The 13,754-nt window shown below is 39.4% G+C and overlaps 1 protein-coding gene across 1 annotated transcript in view; it reads right to left on the bottom strand.

Annotated features, from left to right (window-relative positions):
• Positions 1-13,754, bottom strand: part of LOC139755697 (uncharacterized) — a 705,696-nt gene that overhangs the window by 22,036 nt on the left and 669,906 nt on the right. The window contains exon 16 of the mRNA XM_071674343.1: positions 11,545-11,699. Within this exon, the coding sequence (XP_071530444.1) occupies positions 11,545-11,699 (155 nt within the window). The remainder of the gene's footprint in view (positions 1-11,544; positions 11,700-13,754) is intronic.

Here is a 13,754-nt window from a genome sequence, read left to right on the forward strand (position 1 = left end):
GACTCATAGGAATATGTATATATATATATATATATATATATATATATATATATATATATATATATATATATATATATATATATATATATGAATAAAGTATATATGAACGCGCACCTTCATAGAACATACAAAGCTCCATCAGCCAGGATCGAACCTGGGACCGCTTGTGCAAGAGGCAGGCATGCTAACCCTCTAGGCTAAGGGACTGTATAATAGGAAACAACTATTCGAAATACTTAGTACTCGAATACCCTTCGTTTCACTATGGTGAGCAACGGGGTCTATCGGTTGTTTCCGAAAAGAACACATAGCCAGCTGAGAGCGATTTACCGAACCTGACTGTACAACGCGGAGTTATATGAATACGAATAAAGTGTATATGAACGCGCACCTTCATATATATATATATATATATATATATATATATATATATATATATATATATATATATATATATATATATATATATATATATATATATATATATATATATATATATTCGGAGCCGGTGGCTGGAAATCCTCCCCTTCAAAAGAAGAAACAGAGAAGGGGGCCAAGTGAGGATATTACCTCAAAGGTCAAGTCCTTTGTTTTTAACGCTAACGCGGGAAATTGCGAATAGTATGAAAGAAAGAATATATATATATATATATATATATATATATATATATATATATATATATATATATATATATATATATATATATATATATATATATATATATATATATATATATATATACAACACTGAACACCCCATGTACACCAATTATTCCCTCAACTGCCACATTACTCACCTTTGCATTCAAATCACCCATCACTATAACCCGGTCTCGTGCATCAAAACCACTAACACACTCATTCAGCTGCTCCCAAAACACTTGCCTCTCATGATCTTTCTTCTCATGCACAGGTGCATATGCACCAATAATCACCCATCTCTCTCCATCAACTTTCAGTTTTACCCATATTAATCGAGAATTTACTTTCTTACATTCTATCACGCACTCCCACAACTCCAGTTTCAGGAGTACTGCTACTCCTTCCCTTGCTCTTGTCCTCTCACTAACCCCTGACTTTACTCCCAAGACATTCCCAAACCACTCTTCCCCTTCACCCTTGAGCTTCATTTCACTCAGAGCCAAAACATCCAGGTTCCTTTCCTCAAACATACTACCTATCTCTCCTTTTTTCACATCTTGGTTACATCCACACACATTTAGGCTTGTAGATTTATGTGATGAAAAAGGACTGATGATTGGGAATACCTGGTTTAAAAAGCGAGATATACATAAGTATACTTATGTAAGTAGGAGAGATGGCCAGAGAGCGTTATTGGATTACGTGTTAATTGACAGGCGCGCAAAAGAGAGACTTTTGGATGTTAATGTGCTGAGAAGTGCAACTGGAGGGATGTCTTATTATTATCTTGTTGAGGCTAAGGTGAAGATTTGTATGGGTTTTCAGAAAAAAAGAGTGAATCTTGGGGTGAAGAGGGTGGTGAGTGTAAGTGAGCTTGGGAAGGAGACTTGTGTGAGGAAGTACCAGGAGAGAGTGAGTACAGAATGGAAAAAGGTAAGAACAATGGAAGTAAGGGGAGTGGGGGAGGAATGGGATGTATTTAGGGAATCAGTGATGGATTGCGCAAAAGATGCTTGTGGCATGAGAAGAGTGGGAGGTGGGTTGATTTGAAAGGGTAGTGAGTGGTGGGATGTAGAAGTAAGAGTATTAGTGAAAGAGAAGAGAGAGGCATTTGGACGATTTTTGCAGGGAAAAAATGCAGTTGAGTGGGAGACGTATAAAAGAAAGAGACAGGAATGCAAGAGAAAGGTGCAAGAGGTGAAAAAATGAGCAAATGAGAGTTGGGTTGAGAGAGTATCATTAAATTTTAGGGAGAATAAAAAGATGTTCTGGAAGGAGGTAAATAAAGTGCGTAAGACAAGGGAGCAAATGGGAACTTCAGTGAAGGGCGCAAATGGGGAGGTGATAACAAGTAGTGGTGATGTGAGAAGGAGATGGAGTGAGTATTTTGAAGGTTTGTTGAATGTGTTTGATGATAGAGTGGCGGATATAGGGTGTTTTGGTCGAGGTGGTGTGCAAAGTGAGAGGGTTAGGGAAAATGATTTGGTAAACAGAGAAGAGGTAGTAAAAGCTTTGCGGAAGATGAAAGCCGGCAAGGCAGCAGGTTTGGATGGCATTGCAGTGGAATTTATCAAAAAAGGGGGTGACTGTATTGTTGACTGGTTGGTAAAGTTATTTAATGTATGTATGACTCACGGTGAGGTTCCTGAGGATTGGCGGAATGCGTGCATAGTGCCATTGTACAAAGGCAAAGGGAATAAGAGTGAGTGCTCAAATTACAGAGGTATAAGTTTGTTGAGTATTCCTGGTAAATTATATGGGAGGGTATTGATTGAGAGGGTGAAGGCATGTACAGAGCATCAGATTGGGGAAGAGCAGTGTGGTTTCAGAAGTGGTAGAGGATGTGTGGATCAGGTGTTTGCTTTGAAGAATGTATGTGAGAAATACTTAGAAAAGCAAATGGATTTGTATGTAGCATTTATGGATCTGGAGAAGGCATATGATAGAGTTGATAGATATGCTCTGTGGAAGGTATTAAGAATATATGGTGTGGGAGGCAAGTTGTTAGAGGCAGTAAAAAGTTTTTATCGAGGATGTAAGGCATGTGTACGTGTAGGAAGAGAGGAAAGTGATTGGTTCTCAGTGAATGTAGGTTTGTGGCAGGGGTGTGTGATGTCTCCATGGTTGTTTAATTTGTATATGGATGGGGTTGTTAGTTAGGTGAATGCAAGAGTTTTGGAAAGAGGGGCAAGTATGAAGTCTGTTGGGGATGAGAGAGCTTGGGAAGTGAGTCAGTTGTTGTTCGCTGATGATACAGTGCTGGTGGCTGATTCATGTGAGAAACTGCAGAAGCTGGTGACTGAGTTTGGTAAAGTGTGTGGAAGAAGAAAGTAAGTGTGAATAAGAGCAAGGTTATTAGGTACAGTAGGGTTGAGGGTAAAGTCAATTGGGAGGTGAGTTTGAATGGAGAAAAACTGGAGGAAGTGAAGTGTTTTAGATATCTCGGAGTGGATCTGGCAGCGGATGGAACCATGGAAGCGGAAGTGGATCATAGGGTGGGGGAGGGGGCGAAAATTCTGGGGGCCTTGAAGAATGTGTGGAAGTCGAGAACATTATCTCGGAAAGCAAAAATGGGTATGTTTGAAGGAATAGTGGTTCCAACAATGTTGTATGGTTGCGAGGCGTGGGCCATGGATAGAGTTGTGCGCAGGAGGATGGATGTGCTGGAAATGAGATGTTTGAGGACAAAAAGTGGTGTGAGGTGGTTTGATCGAGTGAGTAACCTAAGGGTAAGAGAGATGTGTGGAAATAAAAAGAGCGTGGTTGAGAGAGCAGAAGAGGGTGTTTTGAAGTGGTTTGGGCACATGGAGAGAATGAGTGAGGAAAGATTGACCAAGAGGATATATGTGTCGGAGGTGGAGGGAACGAGGAGAAGAGGGAGACCAAATTGGAGGTGGAAAGATGGAGTGAAAAAGATTTTGTGTGATCGGGGCCTGAACATGCAGGAGGGTGAAAGGAGGGCAAGGAATAGAGTGAATTGGAGCGATGTGGTATACCGGGGTTGACGTGCTGTCAGTGGATTGAATCAAGGCATGTGATGCGTCTGGGGTAAACCATGGAAAGCTGTGTAGGTATGTATATTTGCGTGTGTGGACGTATGTATATACATGTGTATGGGGGGGGGGGTTGGGCCATTTCTTTCTTTCGTCTGTTTCCTTGCGCTACCTCGCAAACGCGGGAGACAGCGACAAAGTATAAAAAAAAAAAATATATATATATATATATATATATATATTTTATCCCTGGGGATAGGGGATTAAGAATACTTCCCACGTATTCCCTGCGTGTCGTAGAAGGCGACTAAAAGGGGAGGGAGCGGGAGGCTGGAAATCCTCCCCTCTCGTTTTTTTTTTTTTTTTTTTTTTTTTTCAATTTTCCAAAAGAAGGAACAGAGAATTGGGCCAGGTGAGGGTATTCCCTCAAAGGCCCAGTCCTCTGTTCTTAACGCTACCTCGCTAATGCGGGAAATGGCGAATAGTTTGAAAGAAAAGAAAGAATATATATATATTTATACATATATACATATATTTATATCTTTCTTTCATACTATTCGCCGTTTCCCGCGTCAGCGAGGTAGCGTTAAGAACACAAGACTGGGCCTCGGAGTAAACATCCTCATCCAGCCACCTTCTCTGTTCCTTCCTTTGGAAAAAAAGAAAAAAAGAGAGGGGAAGATTTCCAGCCCCCCGCACCCTTCCCTTTTAGTCGCCTTCTACGACACGTAGGGAATACGCGGGAAGTATTCTTTCTCCCCTATCCCCAGGGAATATATATATATATATATATATATATATATATATATATATATATATATATATATATATATATATATATATATATATTTTCTTCTTTTTTTTCCGCTGTTTCCCGCGTTTGCGAGATAGCGCAAGGAAACAGACGAAAGAAATGGCCCAACCCACCCCCATACACATGTATATACATACGTCCACACACGCTAATATACATACATACACAGCTTTCCATGGTTTACCCCAGACGCTTCACATGCCCTGATTCAATCCACTGACAGCACGTGAACCCCGGTATCCCACATCGATCCAATTCACTCTATTCCTTGCCCTCCTTTCACCTTCCTGCATGTTCAGGCCCCGATCACACAAAATCTTTTTCACTCCATCTTTCCACCTCCTATTTGGTCTCCCACTTCTCCTCGTTCCCTCCACCTCCGACACATATATCCTCTTGGTCAATCTTTCCTCACTCATTCTCTCCATGTGCCCAAACCATTTCAAAACACCCTCTTCTGCTCTCTCAACCACGCTCTTTTTATTTCCACGCATCTCTCTTACCCTTATGTTACTTACTCGATCAAACCACCTCACACCACACATTGTCCTCAAACATCTCATTTCCAGCACATCCATCCTCCTGCGCACAACTCTATCCATAGCCCACGCCTCGCAACCATACAACATTGTTGGAACCACTATTCCTTCAAACATACCCATTTTTGCTTTCCGAGATAATGTTCTCGACTTCCACACATTCTTCAAGGCTCCCAGGATTTTCGCCCCCTCCCCCACCCTATAATCCACTTCCGTTTCCATGGTTCCATCCGCTGTCAGATCCAATCGCAGATATCTAAAACACTTTACTTCCTCCAGTTTTTCTCCATTCAAACTTACTTCCCAATTGACTTGACCCTCAACCCAACTGTACCTAATTACCTTGCTCTTATTAATATTTACTCTTAACTTTCTTCTTTCATACACTTTACCAAACTCAGTCACCAGCTTCTGCAGTTTCTCACATGAATCAGCCACCAGCGCTATATCATCAGCGAACAACAACTGACTCACTTCCCAAGCTCCCTCATCCACAACAGACTTCATACTTGCCCCTCTTTCCAAAACTCTTGCATTCACCTCCCTAACAACCCCATCTATAAACAAATTAAACAACCATGGAGACATCACACACCCCTGCCGCAAACCTTCATTCACTGAGAACCAATCACTTTCCTCTCTTCCTACACGTACACATGCCTTACATCCTCGATAAAAACTTTTCACTGCTTCTAACAACTTGCCTCCCACACCATATATTCTTAATAGCTTCCACAAAGCATCTCTATCAACTCTATCATATGCCTTCTCCAGATCCATAAATGCTACATACAAATCCATTTGCTTTTCTAAGTATTTCTCACATACATTCTTCAAAGCAAACACCTGATCCACACATCCTCTACCACTTCTGAAACCACACTGCTCTTCCCCAATCTGATGCTCTGTACATGCCTTCACCCTCTCAATCAATACCCTCCCATATAATTTACCAGGAATACTCAACAAACTTATACCTCTGTAATTTGAGCACTCACTCTTATCCCCTTTGCCTTTGTACAATGGCACTATGCACACATTCCGCCAATCCTCAGGCACCTCACCATGAGTCATACATACATTAAATAACCTAACCAACCAGTCAATAATACAGTCACCCCCTTTTTTAATAAATTCAACTGCAATACCATCCGAACCTGCTGCCTTGCCGGCTTTCATCTTCCGCAAAGCGTTTACTACCTCTTCTCTGTTTACCAAATCATTTTCCCTAACCCTCTCACTTTGCACACCACCTCGACCAAAACACCCTATATCTGCCACTCTATCATCAAACACATTCAGCAAACCTTCAAAATACTCACCCCATCTCCTTCTCACATCAACAATACTTGTTATCACCTCCCCATTTGCGCCCTTCCCTGAAGTTCCCGTATGCTCCCTTGTCTTACGCACTTTACTTACCTCCTTCCTGAACATCTTTTTGTTCTCCCTAAAATTTAATGATACTCTCTCACCTCAACTCTCATTTGCCCTCTTTTTCACCTCTTGCACCTTTCTCTTGACCTCTTGTCTCTTTCTTTTATACATCTCCCACTCAATTGCCTTTTTTTCCCTGCAAAAATCGTCCAAATGCCTCTCTCTTCTCTTTCACTAATAATCTTACTTCTTCATCCCACCACTCACTACCTTTTCTAATCAACCCACCTCCCACTCTTCTCATGCCACAAGCATCTTTTGCGCAATCCATCACTGATTCCCTAAATACATCCCATTCCTCCCCCACTCCCCTTACTTCCATTGTTCTCACCTTTTTCCATTCTGTATTCAGTCTCTCCTGGTACTTCCTCACACAAGTCTCCTTCACAAGCTCACTTACTCTCACCACCCTCTTCACCCCAACATTCACTCTTCTTTTCTGAAAACCCATACAAATTTTCACCTTAGCCTCCACAAGATAATGATCAGACATCCCTCGAGTTGCACCTCTCAGCACATTAACATCCAAAAGTCTCTCCTTCGCGCGCCCGTCAATTAACACGTAATCCAATAACGCTCTCTGGCCATCTCTCCTACTTACATACGTATACTTATGTATATCTCGCTTTTTAAACCAGGTATTCCCAATCACCAGTCATTTTTCAGCACATAAATCTTCAAGCTCTTCACCATTTCCATTTACAACACTGAACACCCCATGTATACCAATTATTCTCTCAACTGCCACATTACTCACCTTTGCATTCAAATCACTCATCACTATAACCCGGTCTCGTGCATCAAAACCACTAACACACTCATTCAGCTGCTCCCAAAACATTTGCCTCTCATGATCTTTCTTCTCATGCCCAGGTGCATATGCACCAATAATCGCCCATCTCTCTCCATCAGCTTTCAGTTTTACCCATATTAATCGAGAATTTACTTTCTTACATTCTATCACATACTCCAACAACTCCTGTTTCAGGAGTAGTGCTACTCCTTCCCTTGCTCTTGTCCTCTCACTAACCCCTGACTTTACTCCCAAGACATTCCCAAACCACTCTTCCCCTTTACCTTTGAGCTTCGTTTCACTCAGAGCCAAAACATCAAGGTTCCTTTCCTCAAACATACTACCTATCTCTCCTTTTTTCACCTCTTGGTTACATCCACACACATTTAGACACCCCAGTCTGAGCCTCCGAGGAGGATGAGCACTCGAGATTCCTTCTTGTGTTTCCCATTTTAGAAAGTTAAAAAAAATACAAGGAGGGGAGGATGTATATATATATATATATATATATATATATATATATATATATATATATATATATATATATATATATATATATATATATATATATATATATATATATATATATATATATATATATATATATATATATATATATATATATATATATATATATATATATATATATATATATATATATATATATATATATATATATATATACATGTATATATATATATATATATATATATATATATATATATATATATATATATATATATATATATATATATATATATATATATATATATATATTTATATATATATATATATATATATATATATATATATATATATATATATATGTCTACATATACATATATACATATATATATATCTATATATATATATATATATATATATATATATATATATATATATATATATATATATATATATATATATATATATATATATATATAAAAATATATATATATGTATATATATACATATATATATATATATATATATATATATATATATATATATATATATATATATATTTCTTTTTTTTTTCTTTTTTTTTGCTTTGTCGCTGTCTCCCGCGTTTGCGAGGTAGCGCAAGGAAACAGAGGAAAGGAAATGGCCCAACCCACCCCCATACACATGTATATACATACGTCCACACACGCAAATATACATACCTACACAGCTTTCCATGGTTTACCCCAGACGCTTCACATGCCCTGATTGAATCCACCGACAGCACGTCAACCCCGGTATACCACATCGATCCAATTCACTCTATTCCTTGCCCTCCTTTCACCCTCTTGCATGTTCAGGCCCCGATCACACAAAATCTTCTTCACTCCATCTTTCCACCTCCAATTTGGTCTCCCTCTTCTCCTCGTTCCCTCCACCTCCGACACATATTTCTTCTTGGTCAATATTTCCTCATTCATTCTCTCCATGTGCCCAAACCATTTCAAAACACCCTCTTCTGCTCTCTCAACCACGCTCTTCTTATTTCCACACATCTCTCTTACCCTTACGTTACTTACTCGATCAAACCACCTCACACCACATATTGTCCTCAAACATCTCATTTCCAGCACATCCATCCTCCTGCGCACCACTCTATCCATAGCCCACGCCTCGCAACCATACAACATTGTTGGAACCACTATTCCTTCAAACATACCCATTTTTGCTTTCCGAGATAATGTTCTCGACTTCCAAACATTCTTCAAGGCTCCCAGAATTTTCGCCCCCTCCCCCACCCTATGATCCTCTTCCGCTTCCATGGTTCCATCCGCTGCCAGATCCACTCCCAGATATCTAAAACACTTCACTTCCTCCAGTTTCTCTCCATTCAAACTCACCTCCCAATATATATATATATATATATATATATATATATATATATATATATATATATATATATATATATATATATATATATATATATATATATATATATATATAAATTTTTTTTTCTTTTTTATTTTCCAAAAGAAGGAACAGAGAAGGGGGCCTGGTGAGGATATTCCCTAAAAGGCCCAGTCCTCTGTTCTTAATGCTACCTCGCTAATGCGGGAAATGGCGAATAGTATGAAAGAAAGAAAATATAATATATATATATATATATATATATATATATATATATATATATATATATATATATATATATATATATATATATATATATATATATATATATATATATATATATATATATATATATATATATATATACATATATATATATATATATATATATATATATATATATATATATATATATATATATATATATATATATATATATATATATATATATATATATATATATATATATATATATATATATATATTATCCCTGGGGATAGGGGAGAAAGAATACTTCCCACGTATTCCCTTCGTGTCGTAGAAGGCGGCTAAAAGGGGAGGGAGCGGGGGGCTGGAAATCCTCCCCTCTCATTATTTTTTTTTTAATTTTCCAAAAGAAGAAACAGAGAAGGGGGCCAGGTGAGGATATTCCCTCAAAGGTCAGTTTTCTGTTCTTAACGCTACCTCGCTAGCGCGGGAAATGGCAAATAGTTTGAAAGAAAGAAAATATGTATATATATATATGTATATATATTTTTTCTTTATTTTATTTATTCATTATACTTTGTCGCTGTCTCCCGCGTTAGCGAAGTAGTGCACGGAAACAGACGAAAGAATTGCCCTACCTACCCAAATACACATGTCCATATTCATGTTTGCTGCGTTCATCCATTCTAGTCGCCACCGCGCCACATTTGAAATGGCTCCCCCGTTCCCCCGCGTTCACGCGAGGTAGAGCTAGGATAAAACAACAAAGGCCACATCCGTTCACACTCAGTCTCTAGCTGTCATATGTAATGCACCGAAACTCCGGTTCCCTTTACACTTCCTAGCCCCACAAAACTTTCCATGATTTACCCCAAACGCTTCACATGCCCTGTTTTAATCCATCGACACCACGTCTACCCCGGTATACCACATCGTTCCAGTTCACTCTATTTCTTGCACACCTTTTACCCTCGTGTATGTTCAGGCCACGATCGCTCAATATCTTTTTCACTCCATCTTTTCAAATCTAGTTTCGTCTCGCACTTCACCTCGTTCCCTCCAAATCTGACACATATATCCTCTTTGTCAATCTTTCCACACTCATTCTCTCCATGTGACCAAACTATTTCAATACACTCTCCTTTGGTCTCTCAACCACACTCTTTTTATTTCCACACATCTCTCTTACCCTTACATTACTTACTCGATCAAACCACCTCACACGACATATTGTCCTGAAATATCTAATTTTTAACACATCTACCCTCCTCGGCACAACTCCTTCTATAGCCAACGTCTCGCAACCATATAACATTGTCGGAACCACTATTCCTTCAAACATACCCATTTTTACTACCCAACATAAGGTTCTTCAACGCTCCCAGAACCTTCGCCCCCTCCCCCACCCTGTGACTCACTTTCGCTTCCATGGGTCCATCCGCTGCCAAATCTACTCTCAGGTATTTAAAACACTTCACTTCGTCCAGTTTTTATCCATTGAAACTTACCTCCCAATTGACTTGTCCCTCAACCCTAATGAACGTAATAACCTTATTATTAACATTTACTCTCAGATTTCTTCTTTCACACACTTTATCAAACTCAGTCACCAGCTTCTGCAGTTTTTGACCTGAATCAGCCACCAACGCTGTATCATCAGTGAACAACAACTGACTCACCTCTCAAGTCCTCTCATCCACCACAGACTGTACTTCAGCAGTTCATACAATTTTATTCAACATATAATTTTTCTACCCATGTGGCATGACATGTTTTGTGGAGACAGTCCACCTCATCAGGTGCTAGTACTCAACAAAGTTATTTCATTCCCAACATCACACTTGAATCCCGCCGTCTAGCACCAATCTTTCTAAGCCAAGCGTCTTAGCTTACATGAAAATTATAACATATATACGTTGGCTTGTGCTAGATACCTAGTTTACTGACCCGTACTTTTGGTAAGATGAACAAGTGGGTGGGCCGATTGCCACGACTTGGATTCGAACCTATGCGGGCTTCACCGCTACGCTACGGAAGACCAGAAATGAGTTATCTGTTATGCACTATATGAAGTGATATTATCCCTAATCCCTAAATAGCTAATAATGATGAGTACACAAGAAAAAAAATTTAATGTCAGTTTGATATTATAAGGTAAACCCCCCTCCATAACATCTCGTGAAAAGGGGAATGAGACAAGTCACTTTAAAGGCAGTTCATCTAAATGGTAGGTCACCTGAGAGGTAGGTCTCCTGAGAGGCAGCTCACCTGTAAGGAACGAATGAGGACTCTGAGGAGAGTGCAGATATGACGTCACCCAGAGCAGAAAGGGACTTGTTGATGGAGTTAGCTTCCCTTAACTGGTCAGCCAAGGCTCCGCTTTTATTGATGCGTTCGCTGCCGGCCAGGTCAACCAGGGTCAGCTGAAGAGAAATGGGAAGGTTTTTCGTTACATTGCTCTTTCTTTAAATGGAAATGCGAAATGATATAAAAGAAGATAACGGTATGAATGATTATACAGCTTTTGAAAAAAGATTGAACGTGCAGAAGGTCAAGAGAAAGGTGAGAGGTGAAAAAGAGGGCAAATGAGAGTTGGGGTGAGAGTGTATCATTAAATTTTAGGGAAAATAAAAAGATGTTTTGGAAAGAGGTAAGTAAAGTGCGTATGACATGGGAATCCATGGGAACTTCAGTGAAGGGGACTAATGGGGAGGTGATAACAAGTAGTGGTGATGTGAGAAGGAGATGGAGTGAGTATTTTGAAGGTTTGTTGAATGTGTTTGATGATAGAGTGGCGGATGTAGGGTGTTTTGGTCGAGGCAGTGTGCAAAGTGAGAGGGTTAGGGAGAATGATTTCGTAAACAGAGAAGAGGTAGTAAAAGCCTTGCGGAAGATGAAAGCCGGCAAGGCAGCGGGTTTGGATGGTATTGCAGTGGAATTTATTAAAAAAGGGGGTAACTGTATTGTTGACTTGTTGGTAAGGTTATTTAATGTATGTATGACTCATGGTGAGGTGCCTGAGGATTGGCGGAATGCTAGCATAGTGCCGTTGTACAGAGGCAAAGGGGATAAAAGTGATTGCTCAAATTACAGAGGTATAAGTTTGTTGAGTATTCCTGGTAAATTATATGGAAGGGTATTGATTGAGAGGGTGAAGGTATATACAGAGCATCAGATTGGGGAAGAGTATTGTGGTTTCAGAAGTAGTGGAGGATGTGTGGATCAGGTGTTTGCTTTGAAGAATGTTTGTGACAGATACTTAGAAAAGCAAGTGGATTAGTATGTAGCATTTATGGATCTGGAGAAGGCATATGATAGAGCTGATAGAGATGCTCTGTGGAAGGTACTAAGAATATATGGTGTGGGAGGTAAGTTGTTAAAAGCAGTGAAAATTTTCTATCTAAGATGTAGGGCATGTACACGAGTAGGAAGAGAGGAAAGTGATTGGTTCTCAGTATTAGGTAGAGTAGGGTTGAGGGACAAGTCATTTGGGAGGTAAGTTTGAATGGGGAAAAACTGGAGAAAGTGAAGTGTTTTAGATATCTGGGAATGGATTTGGCAGTGGATGGAACCATGGAAGCGGAAGTGAATCATAGGGTCGGGGAGGGGACGAAAGTCCTGGGAGCGTTGAAGAATGTGTGGAAGTCGAGAACATTATCTTGGAAAGCAAAAAAGGTATGTTTGATGGAATTGTGGTTCCAATAATGTTATATGGCTGCGAGGCGTGAGATATAGATAGAGTTGTGCGAAGAAGGGTGGATGTGCTGGAAATGAGATGTTTGAGGACAATATGTGGTGTGAAGTGTTTTGATCGAGTAAGTAATAATAGGGTAAGAGAGATGTGTGGTAATAAAAAGAGTGTGGTTGAGAGATCAGAAGAGGGTGTTTTAAAATGCTTTGGTCACATGGAGAGAATGAGTGAGGAAAGATTGACGAGGAGGATATATGTGTCAGAGGTAGAAGGAACGAGGAGAAGTGGGAGACCAAATTGGAGGTGGGAAGATGGAGTGAAAAGGATTTTGAGTGATCGGGGCCTGAACATGCAGGAGGGGGAAAGGCATACAAGGAATAGAGTAAATTGGAACGATGTGGTATACCGGGGTCGACGTGCTGTCAAAGGATTGAACCAGGGCGTGTGAAGCGTCTGGAGTAAACCATGCAAAGTTCTGTGGTGTCTGGATGTAGAAAGGGAGCTGTGGTTTCGGTGCATTATACATGACAGCTAGAGACTGAGCGTGAACGAATGGGGCCTTTGTTGTCTTTTCCTAGCGCTACTTCGCACACATGAGGGGGAACGGGGTTGTCATTTCATGTGTGGCGTGGTGGCGATGGGAATGAATAAGGGCAGACGGTATGAATTATGTACAGGTGTATATATGTATATGTCTGTGTTTATATATATATATATATATATATATATATATATATATATATATATATATATATATATATATATATATATATATATATATATATAT

This window comes from Panulirus ornatus, chromosome 19 (assembly GCF_036320965.1).
Source record: "Panulirus ornatus isolate Po-2019 chromosome 19, ASM3632096v1, whole genome shotgun sequence".
Classification (NCBI taxonomy): domain Eukaryota; kingdom Metazoa; phylum Arthropoda; class Malacostraca; order Decapoda; family Palinuridae; genus Panulirus; species Panulirus ornatus.